The sequence below is a fragment of the Polypterus senegalus genome, chromosome 15, assembly GCF_016835505.1.
Source record: "Polypterus senegalus isolate Bchr_013 chromosome 15, ASM1683550v1, whole genome shotgun sequence".
NCBI classification, from domain to species: domain Eukaryota; kingdom Metazoa; phylum Chordata; class Cladistia; order Polypteriformes; family Polypteridae; genus Polypterus; species Polypterus senegalus.
Window position 1 is genome coordinate 114,428,254 of NC_053168.1, and position 24,755 is coordinate 114,453,008.

The following is a 24,755-nucleotide window of genomic DNA, read 5'->3' on the forward strand; positions in this document are numbered from 1 at the left end:
TTGTGGGGGATCTCCTCCCAGATCTGGACCAGGGCATCACTGAGCTCCTGGACAGTCTGAGGTGCAACCTGGTGGCATTGGATGGACCAAAACATAATGTCCCAGAGGTGTTCTATTGGATTTAGGTCAGGAAAGTGGGGTGGCCAGTCAATGGTATCAATTCCTTCATCCTCCAGGAACTGCCTGCATACTCTCACCACATGAGGCCAGGAATTGTCGTGCACCAGGAGCCACTGTACCAGCATAGGGTCTGACAATGGGTCCAAGGATTTCATCCTGATACCTAATGGCAGCCAAGGTGCCTTTGTCAAGCCTGTAGCGGTCTGTGTGACCCTCCATGGATATGCCTCCCCAGACAATCATTAACCCACCACCAAACTGCTCATGCTGAATGATGTTACAGGCAGCATAATGTTCTCCATGGCTTCTCCAGACCCTTTCACTTCTGTCACGTGCCCAGGGTGAACCTGCTCTCATCTGTAAAAAGCACAGGGCACCAGTGGTGCATCTGCCAATTCTGGTATTCTATGGCGAATGCCAATCGAGCTGCATGCTGCTGGGCATTGAGCTCAGGGCCCATTAGAGGACATGGGGCCCTTGGGTCACCCTCATGAAGTCTTTCTGGTTGTTTGGTCAGAGACATTCACACCAGTGGCCTGCTGGAGGTCATTTTTTAGGGCTCTGGCAGTGCTCATCCTGTTCCTCCTTGCCCAAAGGAGCAGATACTGGTCCTGCTGATGGGTTATGGACCTTCTATGGCCCTCTTCAGCTCTGCTAAAGTAACTGCTTGTCTCCTAGAATGTCCTCCATGCCCTTGAGACTGTGCAGGGAGACACAGGTTTTGTCAGCACAAAGTGCATGGTTCAGTTGTAACGTTATGAGTATTTTCACAGGTCAGTAGACTGCTTTTCTTTCTTCCTAACAGGGCAACTCCATTAAATACATACTGATTGGCAGAGAGTAGAAGAGAGCCTAACCTTCTCTTTCACGTCTTTGCTGAGTAGAGAACACACACACCTGTCTACATAATGTCTCGCAGTTGACAAAAACCAAGCCATGAGGAATTGCCTGCAGAGCTTAGAGACGGGACTGTGTCAAGGCACAGATCTGGAAAAGGCCACAAAACAAGTAGAGCATCATTGAAGGTTCCCCAAAAACAGAGCTGCCTTCAAAATTGTTAAATGGAAGAAGTTTGCAATGATTATGACTCTTCCTAGAGCTGGTCACCCAACTAAAATCAGCAATCGTGAGATAAAGGACCAAGAATCCACTGGTCAATCTGGTTGAGCTCCAGAGAACATGTGTGAAGATGGGAGAAACGTAACTTCCAGAAAAGCAACTTTGCTTGCAACACTCCACTAATCTGGGCTTTAAGACAGTGTGGACAGACAGAAGCATCTCCTTAGTAAAATATATATATATGGATGAGTTTGCATAAAAGGCACATAAATTACTCTTAGACTGAGAGGAACTATATTTTCTGGTTTGATGAAACTAAGGTTAGTATCATGTCTGGAGGAATCCAGGCAACATGAACTATGGTAGTGGGAGCATCATGTTGTGGGGTTATTTTTCAGTGGTAGAGACTGAGAGGGCTATGAGGAAGCTGACTGGAGTGAAGTACTGAGATATCCTTAATGAAAACCTGGACCTCAGACTGGGCCAAGACTTCACCTTCCAACAGGACAATGACCCTAAAAAACAAAACAAAGACAACACATTGGCTTAGGTACAACTCTGGGAATGTCCCTGAGTTGTCCAGCCAGAGCCTGGACTTGAACCCAATCAAACATTTCTGGAGAGATCTGAAAATAGTTGTCCAACAATGGTCTCCATCCAAACTGACAGAGCTTGGGAGAATCTGCAGAGAAGTATGGCAGAAAAATCCCCCAAATCCAGGAATGTGAAGCATGTCGTATTATACCCAGGAAGACTTCAACCTACTGTATAATCGCTGCCAAAGGGGCATCAACTAAATACTGAGTAAAGGGTCTGAACATTTCAGTCAATAAGATATTTCAGTTTATTATTTTTAATACTAGGGGGCTTCGCTCGCCAATCCCCCAATCCAAACCTCCTGGAGCCAAGTGCCATGACCCGTTGTGAAAAGGGGGGATGAACGCACTCCAAAGAGATACAATTTCTCCTCTGAAACCTCTCTTAAACAGTCATACAATGGGGAACAAACTCCTTTTTTTTTTTGTCCTATTTGCTCGATCAGCTGCTGGATTGCTGCTGCTGCCATGCCACATGGTCTGCACTCCCCCCCCTTCCCTGCAAGTACTACGCGCCATTGTGAAGAGGGAGGGAAAATTCACTCCAAGGAGACGCAGTCGCTCCTCCGAAACCCCTCTTTAATGGTGATACAATGGGAATCAAATAACATTTACTTTTTTTACCTCCTCTTTGCTGAATCAGCTGCTGGCTTGCTGCTGCTCCCGTGCTGCATGATCTGCATTTTGTGCAGTGCTTCGAATGTTTTAAAGTCACTGCCTTTTCTCCCTTCTCCCCCAGACATCCTCAAACACTATTTGATCTCTTTTCGCTGTTCTGTTATTTTACCAAGTAATATTTTCCATTTGTTTGCGTTAATGTGATCTTTACTCTTATTTTTTTGAGAGTTTCTCTGTCACATCTCGTCCCAAGTTTTTTTTTTTATAATTATAGAGAGATAATTGCAAAAATGTGTAAAATCTTGTTTTCACTCTGTTATTGTGTAATATTGACTTTTAGCTGAAACAGGGAAAAAATACATTTAATAGATTTTAATATAAGGTTGCAAGTTACAAATTGTGAATAAAATAAAAGGGGTCTGAATACTTTCTGAATCCATTGTATGTTTTCCCCACTTGAAGTAAGCAGTTGTTGCGGATTCTGTTACTCTTACCTCATCAATGCAAAATTTCAGTAATCTGAGTGTCTCAAAGAGAAAGCCTGGAGTTTTGTTAACTTCAATGTTCTCAAGGTTTCTGAAAGATAAAGAGACGTGTATTAAGTACATTTAGTATATTAGTCAATCCATTGGTAAGCTTACAGTGTAATTAAATGTTGCCATCCACTAATTATTATACAAAGAAAAGCCGATTGTTGTTTATATTCTAAATCTGCAAAAGTCTTCTGGATATCTTACATTATAATCACCCTTAATAAATATTTCTTTAAATTCATTACAATTTTTCTATTGTGTCTCTTAAGCCCTGATGATTCAAGATGGGCCTGAGCCAAATGCTGAAGCATAGCTGAAATTCTTTTTGGCCACTTTAGTAAGTGTGTTTATGAACAGAAATCATTCACGTTAAGCCTTAGGCCACATTTATTCAAATATTTAAATAAAGTGTTAAAACTCTGCATCAAGCATTCTAAATGATTAAGTGAGCACATAGGCTTAAAGAAGCAATCTTGTCAATGAAATGAGGAAGAAACAGGAAGCCAGCAGCTACAGAAAGTAATGAACTAAATGTGTGAGATGAGTGGACAGAATTAAAAGACAGCAGCTATATCAGTACATGCCCTGATCCAATGAAAATACGCAGTTCCACACAGAAATCTGGACACTGCTGATTAAGTTACATATATTTTGTTGACATCTGATATAAAAATAATAAATATAACTTCAACAGCAAAAAACTAAATCAATAGCATTCTGAAAATGTTAATATGTTTATGATTTATCTGATGAACTAGAAGAACATAAAAAAGAACAACCAACCATGGAATTTGCAAACGTTTGGCTATCCTGCTAAGTACGTGCAGAGTAACACCCACTTCAGCAAAAACAAACCTTGCAAACTTTTTCTATAGTAAATGAGGAGTCTTTGAAATCTTGTTTTGGAAATGTTTCCCTGTTCTTCCTAACAGATGACTTCTAGCTGTGAGATATTCTTGGGATGTTTAAGATCTACACATGGATTTCAATAATGTTCAGGTCTGGGGAACTGCATTCCAAAACCTTCACCTTGAGTTTCCTGAAGTACCACACCATAGATATTGAAGTGTGTTTTGGATCTTTGTCTTGTTGTATAAGTATTTTTCCAAACTGATTGTCTGTGCCATCAGCTACCACACAATCCCACAACATAATAGATGGCAAGGTGTTTTTTTCCCCAAATGTTGTTTCTCTTTCTGCAAAAAAAGCTTTTGTTGTAGTTGTTTGATTTTAACTTCATTTGCCCAAAGCACTTCATTCAAAAATGCTTCTGCAGATGTTTTTTTCTGTGATAAGATTACAGGTAACACTTCCTTCTGATGGTTCTTCCATGAAGGCCATGTCCAGGTTAGTAAAGCCGAACAGTAGAGCAGTGCACTTGTACTTGTTTCTTAGCTTGCCTGCAGTTCCCTTACAGTTGCACTTTTTTTGCCTTGCTGTTTCTATCTGTCAGATTTTTTGGTGTCCCAGATCTTGTCTTGAACTCCACAGTTACCCTTAAATGCCATTTCATAGTGGCATTTTGGAATGTTGAAATTGCTAGCCGGAAGCACTTTGATATTTTTTTATAGTCTTCCCCTACTTCTTAGGCATCAGTTAATTACATTTCCAGATTCTCAATCAGTTCCTTAAAAGATCCCATGATTGCTGAGTGTCACACAACATCTTAAGAGCCAAAGAAATTATTTGGCTCTAGAACCGACAATTACTAACAACAGTTCTTCACCAGGAATACCTAACATGTTACACTAGAAGAGATTAATGACAAAAAGAGTGCCCAGACATTTGCATTTTTAACATTTTCTCAGTAAATTAAAATTCTAATAATAATAATAATAATAATTTATTATATTTATATAGTACTCTGTCACTAGGCTTTACATAGACAGAGAGGAATTACTACTTCAACCACCCCCAATGTATTGTACACACCTGCATAATGTGACAGCAGCCATTATGGCGCTAGTACACTCACCACGAATTAGCTATTAGGTATTAAAGGGGTGAGAGAGAAAGCCAATAAGAAACAGGAGATGATAAGGGGGGCAGAATGGATGAGGCCATGATGGGCAACTTAACCAGGACATTGAGATAAACCTTACTGTTTATGAAAGATGCCCAGGGATTTTTAATGACCATAGATAGTCCACATCTTGGTTTTATGTCTCATCCAAAGGACAGCGTCATATTTACAACACAATGTTGCTGTCACTGCATTGGGATCCATATACAACACACTGGGCAAGTGTTCCCTGCTGGCCTCACATACACCTCTTCCAACAGTAGCAGCCCAAGCCTTTCCTAGATGGCCTCTCATCCTACTTACTACTGGTGCATTAACAGTTTGACAAAAATGGCACTGTTTCAGTCTGCTTGCTGTCTAAGTTGAATCTACTATTTTTTTTTTATTTCAAATCACAACAAAATAACAGGGGTGTCCAAACTTTTGCATGGAATGGTAAGCCCATTCTCTTGTGTACCAAAAATGAAGTTCATAACACCAAACCTTGCTAGAATAAAAAGAACTGACAGCCATTCTCAAGAAGGATAAAGCAAAGAAAGCATGGAGCTGCTAAAGTGACAATGCACTCTTTCTATTTTAAATTTGAGTAATTTAACCAATATTTTCAGTTTGTGCCATCTATTGGTTACAGCCTAGCTGACATTCTTGTATTACATATAATTAGTGATTGGCAACATAAAGTACAATGAACTCAAGACTATAAACACAAAATAGAGATGCACTCACAAAGCTACACACAACAAATACACAATTCATCAATATAGCTTGACAGAAAAAATAATAGCATTTTGTTTAATTTTTTTCAAATTTTAATCAAATATTACTTAGCTCACAGATACATACACTCACCTAAAGGATTATTAGGAACACCTGTTCAATTTCTCATTAATGCAATTATCTAATCAACCAATCACATGGCGGTTGCTTCAATGCATTTAGGGGTGTGGTCCTGGTCAAGACAATCTCCTGAACTCCAAACTGAATGTCAGAATGGGAAAGAAAGGTGATTTAAGCAATTTTGAGCGTGGCATGGTTGTTGGTGCCAGACAGGCCGGTCTGAGTATTTCACAATCTACTCAGTTACTGGGATTTTCACGCACAACCATTTCTAGGGGTTACAAAGAATGGTGTGAAAAGGGAAAAACATCCAGTATGCGGCAGTCCTGTGGGCAAAAATGCCTTGTTGATGCTAGAGGTCAGAGGAGAATGGGCCGACTGATTCAAGCTGATAGAAGAGCAACTTTGACTGAAATAACCACTTGTTACAACCGAGGTATGCAGCAAAGCATTTGTGAAGCCACAACACGCACAACTTTGAGGCGGATGGGCTACAACAGCAGAAGACCCCACCGGGTACCACTCATCTCCACTACAAATACGAAAAAGAGGCTACAATTTGCACGAGCTCACCAAAATTGGACAGTTGAAGACTGGAAAAATGTTGCCTGGTCTGATGAGTCTCGATTTCTGTTGAGACATTCAAATGGTAGAGTCAGAATTTGGCGTAAACAGAATGAGAACATGGATCCATCATGCCTTGTTACCACTGTGCAGGCTGGTGGAGGTGGTGTAATGGTGTGGGGGATGTTTTCTTGGCACACTTTAGGCCCCTTAGTGCCAATTGGGCATCATTTAAATGCCACAGGCTACCTGAGCATTGTTTCTGACCATTTCCATCCCTTCATGACCACCATGTACCCATCCTCTGATGGCTACTTCCAGCAGGATAATCCACCATGTCACAAAGCTCGAATCATTTCAAATTGGTTTCTTGAACATGACAATGAGTTCACTGTACTAAAATGGCCCCCCCAGTCACCAGATCTCAACCCAATAGAGCATCTTTGGGATGTGGTGGAACGGGAGCTTCGTGCCCTGGATGTGCATCCCACAAATCTCCATCAACTGCAAGATGCTATCCTATTAATATGGGCCAACATTTCTAAAGAATGCTTTCAGCACCTTGTTGAATCAACGCCTCGTAGAATTAAGGCAGTTCTGAAGGCGAAAGGGGGTCAAACACCGTATTAGTATGGTGTTTCTAATAACCCTTTAGGTGAGTGTATATACACATATTATGTATAACTACAATACATCTATACATATAACTTTATTGTTTAAAATACAACTTAAAACTTCTTTAAATTTGCTTTTCTTTTTCTAGGCGTTAGACTTTTCTATTTCTTTAATATTTATAGGCTGTTTAATATTTGGTGAATTTGTGTGTTTTGAAAGGTGCAATTAAATAAGATGCATAATAACCATTTAATATACAGTACAAGAATCCCAGGAATTGACACTATTGATAGGGATGAACAAAAAAAGTTATACAAAACAAACCATACAGGTAGATATTTTGTAAGAAAAAAATGACATTATTATCATCACTGTTAAATTATTTTGATTATTTATCCATCCATCCATCCATTATCCAACCTGCTATATCCTAACTACAGGGTCACGGGGGTCTGCCGGAGCCAATCCCAGCCAACACAGGGTGCAAGGCAGGAAACAAACCCAAGAACGGGCGCAAGCCCACCACAGTATTTTAATTATTTATTATTTTATTCTAGTGCAGTTATTTCCAAGCAAACTTGTTCCTACATGATGTGTCAATTTTATGGGATTCCCTGTTTCTGCACCTGGTGCCGGCTGAAGCTAATAAGTAGTAATATCATCATGCTTTTTTGCTGTTGTCTACTTGATATTGCTGGAGAACTCTCTTTAAGGAATCTTGCACCATTCCTATGTGGAGGAAGTTTACAGATAATTAATGTTGCCAAACACGTGTGCATGGGAGACAGCAAAAGGACTCAAAAGAAGGTATAAGAGGCCAGGGGATGGCAGAGTACAAGTACAATAATTCTTTCTCTTTTATCCCTGCAGACCAAACACGGGAAATTTCGCCTGGGCCCGATGATGCCACTTCCAGTTCCAGGCCCGATGACATCATTTTTCCCAGACAGACTTTACAAACTGTTGTATGCCTATTGCCTGTCAGTTCTGTTTTGGACTCTTGTCTGTAAAGACTCATATTTGTGCTTTTTTCAGCCAAAACTTCTAGTATACGGGGTGGCTGCTCCAAACTTTTTTGTGGTGTCTAGGTCTTTCTTTTCACAGTGTCTATAAAACCACACTTATGACCATCACCTTCTATTCTGACCGCAACTTTGCAGTCCAAAGAATGAGAGAGTCAGTTGAAACATTAGTCTTTTTATTAAACCATATTTGTTGTTTAGAGGTGCTGATGCTTACTTGATGCAACTAAGTTACTGGTAACCATGTTGTTGACCAGAATGTCCTGATATTTAGATGAGTTTATGGTGTCAATGAAATCCAGTTACAGCTCCAGTGGTATCACATCAGCCACATAAAAAAAGCTTCCTGGTCATGTCTCACACTTCTTTGAATGCACTCTTTCCTGTATTGATGGTGAGTGGATGAGGAGTTCAGCTTTGATCTCATCTGACTACAGTGCCCTGTTCCAAACAAAATCTCAAAAAGATTTTGGGGAAAGTGCAGCTGTTCAGTGTGTTCTTCTCAATAAGGGATTTATTCAGGCAAATCTTCCAAACTGCTTATTGGTGTGGGTGGACCATATATTGATTTTGGGTTGTGCCATGATATAACAAGACCCCTGAATAAGCTTTTCCATTGCTCACTGTACATGGGAACAAGATGCACTTGTCCCCCTTTTGGACAAGTCAACCACTGCTCCAGCTGTTCTGAAATCCCTGCATATAGCCCTAATTTGGCCAAGAGATTCATTTTGCTTGTTACAGATATTTTATACCCATTACCTCATTCATCTCTTTTTGTGAAGGTTTGTCATTGCTGATTAGAACATTACAATTTTGATGAGAAGATGTTATTCAAGTCAGTAAAGCTTGTCAATCCTTTCCACCTAATTTCTCCAAAATAGCCTCAAATCGAGTTTTGAAGGTTCCCGCTCCCTGGTAACTTATTCCATGTGTCTGTAGACATCTGTGTGAAAATCGCGATGGTAAAGAATGACAATAGGTACTCCATTTGTTATATTTTTATAATAAAAAAGGGCAAAGAACAACATTCCCAGTGAGTTGTACTTAAATAGGTAGAATTTGATTGAACTGTTGTTTTCTTAAAAGAAAAGGAAGAATCTATGGTATTCAGCTTTGTTATTAGAAAATGATGTTACTGACATTAAAACATCTGGTTTAAATAAATTCTATTAGACTGTATTACATATCATGTAAATTGGCATTTGTAATCTATTTAGTTAGCCAATAAAAGGTGTAATTTCACCCTGCTTTCTCCTGTATCATGTAAAGTCACTTTCTAACCCGCTTAATCCAGGGTTGCCTGATGGGTTATTAGAATGTGTTTGATATTTTCATTTATTTAAGTCTTTCCACTTTATGAGAACAAAATAAACCTTGTCATTGGCACCAACTATTTAAAATGACCGTTTCTGGTCATCTTTATCTAAGACACCAATAATTGCTGGCCCACTGGATTAACTGTGCAGTACTGACAACATGTGCTCCAGCCAAATTTCTCATCCAGAAACAGCCTTTAAATTTAAATCCCTATTTCTCGTCTTTTTTTCACCAAATGCATGAGTTAAACAGCTTGCAGAGTATTCTATAATAAATATCAATTTGCAAGTTTCCTTTCAGCATTTGTATTCAGTTTCCCCAGTGCTCTTGCTGTGAGGGCAATTCCATTATTTTGCTTAACTACAAGTGAACCTTATATTGCATCGTATGCAGACACAGCTACACACACCCTTATGTTAGGTATCCCCTAATCTGGGGCATCATGTGCCTTCCTTTATTTTTCATTAATTGGTTTCCTGTATAGTACAGGGTAGTTAATGAAGCTAAACACGTTAGAATGAAAGACTTTTGATTAGCACCTCTGTAAGAATGAAATTAAATAAAACGAAAAAAAGAGCAGAGCATTAATGCACCCATTGACACATAAACAGAAGAGAGAGATCTAATTAAGAAAGCATTTTAATCAAATATGTGAAAGAGCATCTTGTTAGGCGTATGGCGAGAATAAAGATTTGAATTTGTCAACAACTTTCTTAAACAGAAAAAAGAAGCCTAATTAAGAAAGGGGATCGATGAGAGGGCAGAACAAGAGTGGGTATCAATGCAAGGGGGTCAGGATGGAACTCCAGCCTAAGTTGGGCGTGGTGTAAGACAAAACTTCCTCCCATCAGCAGCAGGATTTATAGCTTGGGGACCGGAAGGGGTGGGGTCAGTTGCCCTCAATGGGCGTCTTCTCTGTGCTGCAGTAAGAAGAAGTGAGGAGAATGTTAGCATCAGCACCCCCTCTCGACCTGGAGCAGTATTACATATCTCTGATGAACCCAGCGAATGGTCCACAGACATGCATGCGTGACAATAAGCAATGAAAAAATGAATGTGGTCAGTCTAATACTGTACTTTGAATGAGAAATAATAGCAGGGACAGCGCATGCAATTAAACACTGTAAAGTACAGCATAAAAATCTTGGACAACTGTAAGCTTTTTCTGATCAGTCTCACTAGTGTCGTGAACAAATTACTATCAAGAACAAAACACGGATTGCAAGTTATTTAATTAACTCACTTAAAATTCAAGATGGGAGCATTGTGTTTAGATCAGCCAATTCATTGTTTCAGCGTACTGGGTTCAGTCATCCCTTACATTGATCCTGTATAAGTGTGACTGTAGTTGTAGGCCTTATGATGGAATCTCAACCTATCCAGGGCTGGCTTTGGCCTTGCACCCTATGCTGCTGGGACAGGCCCCAGCCTCCACAAACCTGAATCAGATTACACAGGTCCAGAAATGTTGTATCACCTTTAAGACTAACCAAGGTGAACGGAATGTATATTGATTATCATAACCAAGTCAAGAATTAAGAATGTACAGTACCATGCATTACGAGACAATGGATGGCCTCAGCCTGCTGCTCTGACGGAAGAAGGTACATTTAGCAACTGACATTTAGCAGCAGGATGATTCAACATGTATGCAGGGCAACGGATTAGGTCCACTAGTAAGGTGGATAAGTTAGGTATGAAACTGCAAACAGCCAAACATCAGTACTGCAAAATTGTCCTAATATTAAAAAAAGCTGATTAATACATTATTTTTTCTTTCAACAGATCATGTGTACTGAAGTGGTCAAGTTGAATCAAACATGTATTTATCAATGGGACTTGTCATATAAAAAGCTAACATGAGCCCGGAATGCACAATGCAAAATAACTGTACTGGTGCATAAGCAATTTGACAAGGAGTGGAAATAGAAATAGGCAGGACAGACAAGGCAAATGATAGATTAGCCTGAAATACAGAACTTTTAGAACCTTAAATTACAATTTCATCTTAAAGTGAGAACTACAGTTAGAAATGGAAGTCCAGAAAAAAAAACTGATTTCTGTTGGGTTTCACATACATATTAGCAATCTGACTGAAGTGTAGCTAGAATAAAAACGAATGGAAAGTACAACTGTCAGGAGCTGAAGAAAAGATCTCACCTGCATTCCTAGAGTAATGTTACATTGAGCACAAAATGCCGAAGGTTATGAATATAAGGCTAACTAACTCAAAGTCAAACTCATTTATTTGGCAACATGCTGGGATGACCCAGTAGAGAATTAAATGCATCCTCCACCATTGCAAGACAGCAATCTTTGCTTGCTCTACATCATAACAAAGCTATATGCTATTAAAAACACTAGCATACTGCATCTTCAATCACACATATTATCAATTAAAAACTACATAAGAATGATAATGAATAGGCATGACAGGTGCCATGTTTTACTTGCTACCACTAGTAATGCACATAAATGAATCAAAAGACTTAATGTTCAGAGCGCATACCTGCAAATGATAATGAGGAACTTAAGGAGCAGCAGTGACTGTTTAATGTTGTTCTGAACATCTTCTCCAGCAGTTAACTGATGGCCACGGTGACCAAGCTGGTTACTCAGGATATTTAACACATCTTTTGGGAGTAATGGAATCTCTGAAGACGAATCCTCTGGGCTTTGGAAACATAATATTAAAAAAAAGCAACACTTTAATTTACAGAAAACATTTTTCATAAATAATACTCTATTGAAAACAGTGCATTTCGTATCAAATGTAGTCAATGTCAAATTTATATACTTTACCTAAGAAAAAGAAAGATGACACCAGTGAAGGAAAATGTTAATAGAGCACACAGAGGCATGGGTCTCCACAGTCAGAAAATATTGGCTCAACTATACAATAACTTGTTTATTCACAATGTGGAGGCACACTTACCTAATCAGTTCATCATAAATAAACAGCACTTTTAGACTATTCGATACAACCATCAATTCTTATATTAACTAATTCAACTGACTTCTCTAATTCTTTTTATTGACAATGACAAAATGTAATATGTTAAGTATGTTTTTTGAAGATGATTTTGTCAGAACTGTGGGTTTACAATTTCAGACCACTTGAGCATTCAATATTTTAAAACAAATAATTATTACAGATGTATTACATTCTTAAAAACACAGTATAACAAGTTGCATCCTAAATATTAAGAGAGTGACAACATTTTTTAAAAACCTATTACTAATAAAACTATTTTTTCTGCCTTGCCTTCTCACACACATTACTAAAGTTCATCCTAGGTGCCATTACTAGACACCAAAAGTAAATTGTTTATTAAGAATGAGGATCTTAAATGATTATTATCAGATTCAAACTTGATTAAAGATCAATGGGCAATTCAAGTGGTAACAAGAGACGAAAATGAAAGTTGACCCAGTGTTGACAAAATACATTTTATTCAATCTCACATAGGTTCAAACCAGACTATTTTCAGCGAGTTTGGTGAAAAGTTTGTTCTTGACTGACCACACTGTCAAGAGTAAGAATGTGCACATAACTTGATACATCAGTCCTTACAAAAAAATAAATTATAAATAAATAAATAGGTGAGATGCGGGGATGTGACACAATTAGTGAGGTATCACAATAAGCAGCTTATGCCCAAGTGCTGGAATGGGGACTCTGGCAAATACCTAAACACTGAATGTTGGAAAAAAAAAAAAAAAGATTCCATAGAAATAGTGAACAGTTTCCACTGTTATCTGTTCAATGGCTATATGAAGAGTTGTGGGAGTTTGCCAAACCTGTCTATACAAGTTTGGTGGACTTGGAACGGTTTAAGACAACATACTTTGTGCTGAATGTATGATGTGTTATGTGTACGTAAAATTTTAATTCAATGTTATGTGTCATTTAGTCTGTGTATTTTAAAGATATTCATTGTATTAGCTATCATAGAGGAAACTAACTGGGCATAAAATTCCTTGAATGCTGCATATTGTCTTCAGTTTTTTCCTAATGATTTATAAGAATTTAAAGGCAAAGCCAAGGCTTGAAAGAGTATCTATTTGGGGGCTCAAAGAGCTGCAATTCATCAGCTTGCTTATGAGGTTGCCCTTTGGCTGCTGGATGCATGCGTAAAGCAAAGACATGTGCTGGCTGACAGGGCGCAATGGACATGTACAGACTATATGATGCTCAACTGCAACCCAGTTAAGGGTTTGCATGTGGTTAATTACAAAGAAATCTATGTGTGTTAACCCAGTTTCTTTGAGACCAATACCCCAGTTTCTCTAACCAGAATAAGGGTTTACAAGGCATTTTTAAAGCCAGGGGAACAAATGGGATATTAAAGCACATGTTAACACACTCGATAATATTTGGCGGATTAATTTACAAAGATTGTGCAAATGTAATAAAGAGCACCTAAATGTTTAAGTAGTGCAGTTTTGCATCATAACTGGCACCATCTTTATAGTGAATTGACTTTTTTGCTGAACTAGCAGTGATGGCACATTAGGACAATGATTTGGCAATGTTACCTCACAGCCACATTACAGTAGGGCAGAGCTGCAAGTTCTCCACAGATTCACGCATACTACTTCACAGCCACATTATAGTTTTGTAGAGCTGGAGGTTCTCCATGGATTCATATGGGATTTCTCTGGGTATTCCAGTTTACTCTCACATTGTTAGGGTCCTTTCTTAGTGCTGCCATAATACGGCTTCATAGCTCTGTGACCCCATAATGACCATGTGGGTTTGAAAATAAATGGCTGGAAGGATGAGTTAATGAATGGATCAATATAGCAGTGTATGAATTCAAGTATACAACTCCAGCTAATTACAAATACTATAACACAACCTAAAGTACGATTTGAGTCTAAGTAGCTGATTGAGCAGTTACTTACTCGTGGACTGTATCGGGATTGAGTTGCTTTGAGAAAGTGGGAGTTATCATTACTAGCTAAAACAAGTACCACCCTCATTCTCCCAAATCCATAGTTTCACTATTGTAAAATTGTGTTTTGCTTTGGGACACATACAACGTATGGAATATTTTTCATAAATACATAATAAATAAAATTATATGAAAGCATCATCTCACTCTGATTGATAGCACTGAAAATATTCTATTGAAAAACCAGAAGACACATTACATTGACAGTAGTAAAAAGTACAGCCCTCTTCCTAGAGACATGCAGTTCAGGCTGACTGGTGACTCTGCTTAGACAGATTTTTGCCTCCACGTGACCAAACATTGAAATAATCAAATGTGTAAAACAAAAAGATTTATTTTTTGATTAAAACACAATAGCCCAAAGAATACTTTTCACTGTGTCACATCCACATTTCAGCAGGCCAATGAATGATCCATAAGCATGTTCTTATATAAATCTGGGCATGCTCATTCATCTATGATCTCCTCAGCAGACATGTCTTGTTCACTCAGAAACATTCTTTTAATTACTATTTCAATTAAAATTCGAGGAATTAATTTTGATAAGTTTACATTATGGTAGACTTGATGATGGAGTGTGACTTGATTTTAGCACAATTTCCTAAACATATAATCTGCGTTTGCTGCTACTATGTGTTTACATTCTATGCATGCATGAAAAGATCTCCAGAATGAAAAAGTCTGAAGAACAAAGCAGATATGAGATGCTGGCAAATCAAAACCATAATTGTTGGATAAGGGCTGTTTTGTTAGGTATGAAATGTAAAGCATCTTGGCACTTGCTATTGATTATATCAACAGTGTTTAAAAATTTTAGTGCAAGGTTTTCAAGCAGTATTGAATGTTGATTTATTTGGAACGCTGGTGGTTACTTTGCCTTAAAATTTTGTCAGTGTAAGGATTCAATTAATCATGACTTTATTTGCTCTAGGCACTTAATCTATATCCAACTCTATGAACATCTTAGTGTAATAAGTCACACAGTCAACAAGTAAAGGAGTCTGAATCAACAGGATTGTGGTTTACAGTTCCACATTGTATTCACTAGGCCTCACTGCCTATCAAAGTGAAAACTTTTCCAATCTGTATCATCTTAAATAATAAGATGGAATTTGTGTGTTACAATTGGTAGCATTGCTGCCTCACTGCTCCAGAGCCTCAGTTTTCATTCACAAGATTAATGCCACATAACTCGACTTCTGGTCAGAGTGATGTCAAACTTGACAGCTGTAGTTGCTAATCTTATCACCTGAATATGTCAATTTACACAACTAAGAATAGGTGCGGATGTCAAATTAGATGACCTTGTCATGACAGTCTTCGGTTTTCAAAGTATCACAAGCTCATCCCTTTTGCTGACAGTCAATGATGTGTTGCCTGACGGCACTGGTGTCCATGCAAATAAATGCTTTACAAGTACAACAAAGTTCAGTTGCAACCTTTATCCTTTTTCTTTCTTTTTTACCATTATATTGCAGGATACATACATATATAAAATAAGACTTTAGACAAACAAGTAAGGTGCAACACACATGCTCCTTACTCTTTGTAGCTTCATTACATGTATTGTACTTCCAAGTGGGTGTTAACTCTCAGCATACAGAGGCTGTGCCTTTCAGGGTGAGATGGAAATTAGTTGGCCTAAGTCGCTATATATGTCTAATTACATGAGTGGAAGTCACAGTAGTGTCCTGCAACTGCCCCCGAGTCTCTAAGATTATGACGTTAATAAGTTAAAATTGTTGGAAACGTTGTGTAATACGCCATAGCCTTCACCTAGACCCTGCCTGTGTCAACTTCACAAATTCTCCATATGCTCCAGTATCTTTCATAGGCTAAAGATGTAGATTTAAAGTCAATATGCCACCCTGAGGGTGGTTGTATGTTTGGGAGTGCCCTTTAATACACTTTCACCTCATTCAGCAATAAGACCCTGTAACACTGAACTGGATTTTGTGTTTAAGAATAGACAAATAGAACAAAATGAAGAATCCTTAAATGTAGAATCTCTTATCATACACCTTTGCCCTTTCTGTGCCTTCTTTATATCATCTTTATCATCACCCTGAATACAATGAGGACTGATTGAGGTCATTTATGTTAGGTAGAATGCCTAGAGGGAGCTGGGCGGTCTCGTGGCCTGGAACTCCTGCAGATTTTTATTTTTTTTTTCTCCAGGAATCTGGAATTTTTTTTTTGTTTTTTTTTGTCCTCCCTGGCCATCGGACCTTATTTTTATTCTATGTTAATTAGTGTTCCCTAATTTTAATTATTTGTTTTTTTTCCTCTTTCTTCTTCATGTAAATCACTTCGAGCTACATTGTTTGTATGAAAATGTGCCATATAAATAAATGTTGTTGTTGTTTACACAACGGTACTCATACATGTGTCTGTGTGATTTAATGGACAGTGTGTTTTCAGAGTGATTTGCTGCTGATGTATAATTTGATTGTTCATAGCTAGTGTACTTTATATTATGCCATTGTCTTCTTTAAAATCCCTCTTGTAATTTTGAAACACATGGTTGCTTAACTATGTTGCAAAACACACTATGGTGTACTCCTCCATTTCTTAACAACCTTACAGTGGTTGTTGAGGCCTTGCTTTAGGGAGCTGCACAGATACAATGATCATAGAGAACACAAGTTGTGCAGGGGTGTCTGTCTACAAGGAGGACTAAAGTTCTTCCCTTAGGTCATATAAAAGCAAATTAACAGCAATAATTTTTTATATTACAACATACTGTATATGCAGCACATATTATATACAGTACATTATGGAAATAGAAAGGCAATCAATGTCTGGCTATTTACACAAGCACTGAAAGAAAGTCATTACAGGGGAGTATCCATCCATTCATCCATTTTCCAACCCGCTGAATCCGAACACAGGGTCACAGGGGTCTGCTGGAGCCAATCTTAGCCTACACAGGGCACAAGGCAGGAACCAATCCCGGCAGGGTGCCAATCCACCGCAGGACATACACAAACACATCCACACACCAAGCACACACTTGGAATCGCCAATCCACCTAACCTGCATGTCTTTGGACTGTGGGAGGAAACCCACGCAGACACGGGGAGAACATGCAAACTCCACAAACTGCGAGGCAGCAGTGCTACCACTACAGGGGAGTAACCATTAGTTATTTGTTGTGTTAGAAAACTGCGTCCATGGCTCATTCACTTAAGCATCAATCTAATAGCTAGTCAATGCAACAGCAAAGCAAAATGTGGATGCAGTTCTACTGACATCAATACTTGTCTTGCATGTGTTTAAATAAAAAAAAACGAACACATTACACATCATTTCTTGAATTCTTCGTTCTGTGCTCTTTATCCATAGAGATTAAGGCCATATTACATAATGTGTTACACTTTCTGTGATAATATAATTTACTCATAACTTGTACATCTCATTTACGGTACAAACAGGAAGCAAGACTGTCAAGTCCTGCGGTGGCCCAGGTCCCTTTGCTCATCATTTCTCAAACTCCACTCTGATAACACATGCTGAAATGATATTACACATTAAGGTTGTCAAATTAAATGTTACCATTCACACTTATTTATAAAAAGTTTGATTCAAAAGCAAAAACTAATATTCAAAGTTCTTTGTTTTATCTTACACTAATTTTGCTGTTGTGCTACTCCAGGCATGCCATGCAATGCTGTATTTTGCAGTTTGGTTTTTCAGCAGCACTAACACAATCAGCATTTTCATACTTTTGCTGTTTTTCAAATTCAATAAAACTTCAAATAAGAAAGAAAAACCAGGAGCAGTGGTAGACATTCATGCCAGTACAGTCAACTGGAAGTCTTGATTGCAATTCACCAACATATCAAACTATCCCAATCTATATACACTTTAAAAACCCATTTGAAAACTCATTTATTGGCAATTGATTCTATATAATCTTGTATCTTGGTGCATCTGATTTTTACTGGTTATTTTTTTATTGTATTTATTGTCATTTTATTTGATTTTTTCATTAATTTGTGTAATGTTTTTATTGTCTTTTGCTTTACTATATTTAATGTATCTGTAATGTTCGGTCTAATGTTTTTAAAATGTGCTCTATAAATACAATAACTTGACTTTTCATAATGTTATTTTAGTTAGTAAAACTTGCAGGCAGAGCCATTCAAAATTTAGGTTTGCTGTTTTTTGATCAGTAAGTGTATGCAAACCAGATTTTTAAACACTTCTTCAGTACTCTAAAAGTATTATTCTCCATCTGATCCTGTTCCAATTTACTCAAAAATCGTTACTGTTACTTTAGGCTAAGATATTCTCATTAATGCAAACAAAAAATAACTGAAATAATGCAAGTTTTTCCATGCTACAATCTTATGCTGTTTAGTTTGCACCAGCTGCATTTTTTACATTTTTTAACCAACTACATCCTACAGCTCCAGTGATTTAAAATTTTGCTCATCATTTGTTAACTTAATTTGTTACACAAGCAAAGACAGTGTGTTGAGCAGATGGAAAGAGTAGTGAACCAGTAAGTACAACAAAATTATCTAGGAGGAAGTAAGGACATTTATGAGGAGGATGAAGAATGGGAAGGCTGTTGGTCCAGATTATTCAATAAAATCTTGGAAACTAAGAGGATGCCTGAGGAGTGGAGAAATGTACTGGTACTGATTTTTAAGAAAAAGGATGATGTGCAGAACTGTAGTAATTACAACAGGGATAAAATTGATCAGCCACAGCATAAAGTTATGGAAAAGAGTAGTGGAAGCTAGGTTAAGAAGGCAGGTGATGATTAATGGGCAGCTGTATGGTTTCCTAACAGGAAAGAGCACCACAGATGCAATGTTTGCTCCAAGTGTGTTGATGGAGAAGTATAGAGAAGGCCAAAAGGAGTAGGACTGCGTCTTTGTGGACCTAGAGAAAGCATATGACAGGGTGCCTAGAGCGGACGTGTGGTATTGTATGAGGAAGTTGGTGTGGCAGAGAAGTATATAGGAGTGGCTCAGGTTATGTACAAGGAAAGTATGACAGTGGTGACGTCTGTCCTAGGAGTAACAGATGCAATTATGTTTGAGGTGGAATTACATCAGGGATCAGCTCTGAGCTGTTTCTTATTTGCAATGGTGATGAACAGATTGACAGAGGAGATTAGAAAGGAGTCCCCATTGACTATGATGTTTGCTAATGACAATGTGATCTGTAACGAGAGTAGGGAGCAGGTTGAAGGAAGCCTGGAGAGGTGGATTATATGCTAAAGAAAAAAGAGGGAAATGAAAGTCAATAGGATCAAGACAGAATACATGTGTATGAATTAGAGGGAAGTCAGAGGAATGGTGAGGACGCATGGAGTTTAACTGGTGAAGGTGGATGAGTTTAAATACCTGGGATCAACAGTATAGAGTAACAGGGAGTGTGAAGAGAAGTGAAGAAGAGAGTTGAAGTAGGGTGGAGTGGGTGGAGAAGAGTGACAGTAGTGATTTGTGACAAACGGGAACCAGCAGGAGTGAAAATGAAGGTCTACAAGACAGTAGTAAGGCAATCTGTGTTACATGGGTCAGACATGGTGGTGTGATGCAGGAACGTGTCTCCATAGTAACTTGCTGCCTACCCCTGTATAACTTTACCTTGAGTGTCTAGCAGCACAGGACACTGAGAAAGAAAAAATAAATAAATTATATATATATATATATATATATATATACTTACTGAGGAAAAAAAAGGGTTTTAAATAAGAGGACTTACTGTCATTCGGTAGCGGGTGAAGGGAGGGGGTTATTGTGGTTCTTTATTCACCGGCTATCTCCTTACAACTAAGGACGCAAGCACCAGTCCAGATGTCATTTTAAACGTGCCACTTTAATCAGGCGCTTGCGCCGTGCTTGGGAATCTGGGAAGTAATGGCTGTGGGGATGAAAGGTTTTTTTTTTTTTTAAAAAAATAAAAGTCTGAGTTTTGTTGGTTTAACGTTTTTTTTTTGTTTGTTATTTCGGACATTACAGATTTAGGAAAGTGTTATTGATTTATTGTTATTGTTTCTTGTGAGCAGGGTTAGGTTAGTGTGGTTGTGGAGCCTTTGGGTGGTCCTCCCCCCAACCAGAATATGGTTAATGTTGTCCTACAACAGTGGGCTCCGGAAAGAAATGACAGCGGCTTTATAAGGGGTTGGACATGGGCCGCTGGGGGGGAAACGTTTACCTGATTGAGGATTGCAGAGTTGTGTATGGGCTGCTTGAGGGGAGAATGACAGTCTCCTATTAGTCAGTTCAGGCTCCTGATTTTTGGAAATTGGAGGAGCTTCAATATTTAAGACACTTCAGTGCCTTCTTTTTGTAATTAATGGTCAGCCAGGTTTTTTTTTTTCCCATAGAAAGTGAAAGTTGCCTCGAAGATAAGGCTACATTTTGATTATTTTGGTTGTTTTTTTTCTCCTATTATTTTTGTTTGACAATGTTTGTGGTGCAGAAATTTATGGGTTATTTTATTTATTTATTTAATTTTTCGTGTGTGTATATGGACACTTTATATATTACTGCCCCAGAACTGTGGATTGAAACAATAAACGACCGTTTTACTTTTTTTCTTTACTTTTCCATCATTCTTTGGTTTTGCCTCTGATGTTATCAATTCCCGGCCCTGGTCGGTCACAAACTACTAGCAGGTTACCTGCTCCTGTAGGTGGCTTGTGACAGGTTGGCACTGACAAAAAGAAAGAAAACAGAGCTGGAGGTGGTAGAGTTAAAGATGTTAAGATTTGCATTGGGTGTGACAAGGATGGACAGGATTAGAAGTACATCAGAAGGTCAGCTCAGGTTGGACGGTTTGGAGACAAAGCCAGAGATGCAAGATTGTGCTAGTTTGGACATGTGCAGAGGATAGATGCTGGGTGTATTAGGAGAAGGATGCTAGGGATGGAGCTGCCAGGAAAGAGGAAAAGAGGAAGGCCTAAGAGGAGGTTTATGGGTGTTGTGAGAGAGATCATGCAGTTGGTGGGTATCACAGAACAAGATGCAGAGGACTGGAAGATATGGAAAGAGATGTATGTCCTAACAGGACAGCAAAAAGAAAAAGAAGAAGAATCACTTGTTAACTTAATAGTTTCCTGGTAATCCCTAAGTCTGATTTTAAATAATATTTGAGTTATGAAGCAAAATATCAGCTAAATAAAAATTACTAAACTTTACATCATTACAATGCAATAATTAGTACATTTAGTTACTTTATTTGTGAGACATGAACACCTTCATAGTGCCTGAACTAACTTAAAAGACAGATAATACTGTGACCTCACATCTTCTGGCTTCAAAAACCAAAAAGCTGTTTAGCTAATGAAAAATAAAACAACAATATTTATAATGTGCAAGTAATCATAGGCGATTCTGTCTGGGCTTCATGTGTACATTACTAGGGTGCAAAGTGTGTCCAGATATACTTTCTTTTTGATGACAACACTTTGTACACTCAGAGGGTTGTGTTTTCAAGTGATAGTTTCATTTGGAAGCTGCAAGATTCACCCAACAGTGCACAAGTCAAAAGTACTTCATGCTTTGCAGACTCATTGTAAAAGAATGCAAAAAATATTAATAATAATTTTGCAAAGCATAGTGTCAGTGGGTGTGGCTCATAAGAATTTAAGCTCCTTTTCATGTCTGATTTTATGGTTTGCTATCCTAACAAGGATTTGTTCATCTACAGTCACCATGAGGTGGCAGATCATTCTTTCTAAAGGGCACACCTGCTTGGGATTTGGACAGGTCTGACATTTATCTAATGGTTGACCAAGTACTGCTATGATTTCCTCCTGTATTTAATTTTTTTTTTTATTTAATATTACACAAAGTGTGACGTTGATTCCTTCGTGCACAGTGTCAGGTGCCTATGCATAAATTCCAGCTCATTTCACTACAATCACTTGCAACCTTGATCAAGGGACAAACTCCAAACATTACCACCACAGGTCTTCTGCAACACAATACCAAATTAATTACTTTTAATCCAGAGTGCCATCCAGTGTTGGCAAAGATTATTTTCAAAAGTTACTTCGTTAAATTTTTCTTTGTTACACAGTTACTTAATGTAATGAGTCACTTTTTCTTTTTTTGTATGAATAACAGTACATTTCACTAGCCAGCATCTGTTGTTAAATCCTAAACACATGAACCTTCATGAAACTGACCAGAGACACAGCCACATTTGTTCAATTTCTTGTGTTTTATAAAAAAGATTTAGTCCTTCATCTGCAATCTGCTATAGTAAATAACTGGACTCAAAATAAACCGACACTTTATTATTATGCTTCTATTACCAGACTTCACACAGCACACTCTTTTCGGCTTGGTTGGGCAATTGAGCAATGTAAAGGATCAGTGATCACCATGTTTGCTTTTTGCTGCGATAAACTCTGCCTCCCAGTTACCCTAAACTGGGCTGATTAAATTTAAACAAAACATGCAAGACGAAATATATTCTTTTAACTTTTGTTCAGTTATTTTCACTTGATTGCATAATTTCTTACTCGGTAGCTAGCACCAGAACATACGTGTGCACGCTGTTACACCAACAGCAGCAGGCAAGGTCTTTGCGAAAAAAGACAATAATTATGTGAAATAATGCAATTTTTTAAGTTGGTGGGAATAAGCTTCTGTAGTAAAGAAAATCAATATATTTTTAAATAACATAGATATTTTTACTTTAATAAAATAAGTATTACATTACTTTAAAAAGTATTCTGACTATATAATGCATGCTGCTTTTAACAGAATACCCCCAAGACTGGTGCCAGCTTGAGTGTATCTCATAGGTAAACATGTGAACACCATTCCTTCCTTTGAGTTTTGTGGAGTTACAGTCATTAAGCCTCTGTGTACTCTGCAAATAACATGCAATACCCAGAATTATAAACATTTGCTCGAATATTTACTTTTTTTATATTTAAATCATCTTTTTTGGTTAATTTGAGAGACTTATTATGCATATGTGCATTTTAGGAGTAAAATGGTTTTCAACTTGCCTATTTAATATTTCCATGAGTATCAACTCACTTTTGACAAAAGTACCAACTATTCATTTGAAAACACAATTAGGCTTTAAATATAAATAAGGTTGGTTTTGAGTACCAATCCCCAAGTCCAAGCCCATTTTAAATCTGTATGTAGTCTGGATGGCTTCAAAATGGACATTTATCATTGGCAGAAGAGAATTGTGATATTCTGTAATTATGTAAAAAGTAAAACAAAAATTGTGAGACTGTTTTTCGTATTACTTAAAAACAACTTAATTTATTAGATTACAGATCTTCAAACATAACTTTCTATTGAACCTTTGTTGAATCGTACACAGCTTCCTTTTCTCTGGTTGTTCTGGTTTATATGGTATGAAGAAAAGGTCACCAAGACACAAAAGTATCAGTTTATCAGAAACTATATGAGAAAAAAAAAGAAAAAGAAAAAAGAAACATGACGCAGATCATGTTATGGAGCAAATCTACTATTAATAGAATTTACCACAGAATAAGAAAACAGTCACAAAGTGCTGAAGTGTCCAACTAAAGCACAGGAACGTTTTGAGGTCCAACCTGAAGTGTCAAAGGAGAAATGGGTTATCATTTCATTTTTGACTAACAAAGCTTGCATCCACATTCCACAATATCGGAACTGAAGGTTTATCAACAAACTATATACCAGTATGACTGGTCTCTGGAACACAAACAAGTATGCAGATAACAGGTGGGACCACAAGGACCAAGTGCAATTCAAGTAAACTGTAAATAACTTTCATGTAATGAAACAAGCATCTCTCGAGATGTCTGGGGTGGTGGGGTGCACAACACACCAAACTGTCAGGCTACAGTGGAGGAACACGCTACACACTGGTAACAAAATGTAAATTAATCTAATCAGCTATAGGCATGCTAATTTAACTGTAATATAAACAAAATTACCTCCAATCTAACAAAACACTGCCTTAAAAGCACACACTGTGATCATTTTAAGGAAATAAAAACAATATGTAACAAAATATTTCCAAGCTGCTACTTCCTCTCAGAAAGGTGATCTGTTCTGCATACGTGAAGGCCACAAAACTGTGTGTTATGCCATAACACAAACAAGGAAACGATATCTAACAATCTGAGATGAACTGGACATGGACCAAAGGCTGCAGACAAAAACAACAACATTCAACACTAGAAGAATCAGGGACTGAAAACACCGGGGCTTCTTATATTTCAAGAAAAAAAAATACAAGTCAAGTGGGAAATGAAACAGAACACTGGACAGCAATGTCAAAGTGAAGCTGTCAGACAGTACAATCTAATGGCTAAAAAGCTCACGACTGACTCACTGTGAGACAATGACTAAATGACTTAAAACAGTTCCAAATGTACAAAAACAAATATTAAGTCAATCAATTTTAGCTATTGAATAAAGTTATATATAAAAGTATAAATACTTATATAAATACTTATATAAATACTTATATATATATATATATATATATATATATATATATATATA

General features: G+C 37.7%; 1 protein-coding gene across 2 annotated transcripts in view; it reads right to left on the minus strand.

Moving 5' to 3' along the window:
* nbeal2 (neurobeachin-like 2) overlaps window positions 1-24,755 on the minus strand; it is a 305,779-nt gene that overhangs the window by 125,170 nt on the left and 155,854 nt on the right. For both annotated transcript variants that reach the window (XM_039737118.1, XM_039737117.1), the window contains exons 3-4: window positions 11,817-11,981; window positions 2,888-2,969 (exon numbers count right to left, since the gene is read on the minus strand). In XM_039737118.1, coding sequence (XP_039593052.1) covers window positions 2,888-2,969; window positions 11,817-11,981 — 247 coding nt within the window. The remainder of the gene's footprint in view (window positions 1-2,887; window positions 2,970-11,816; window positions 11,982-24,755) is intronic.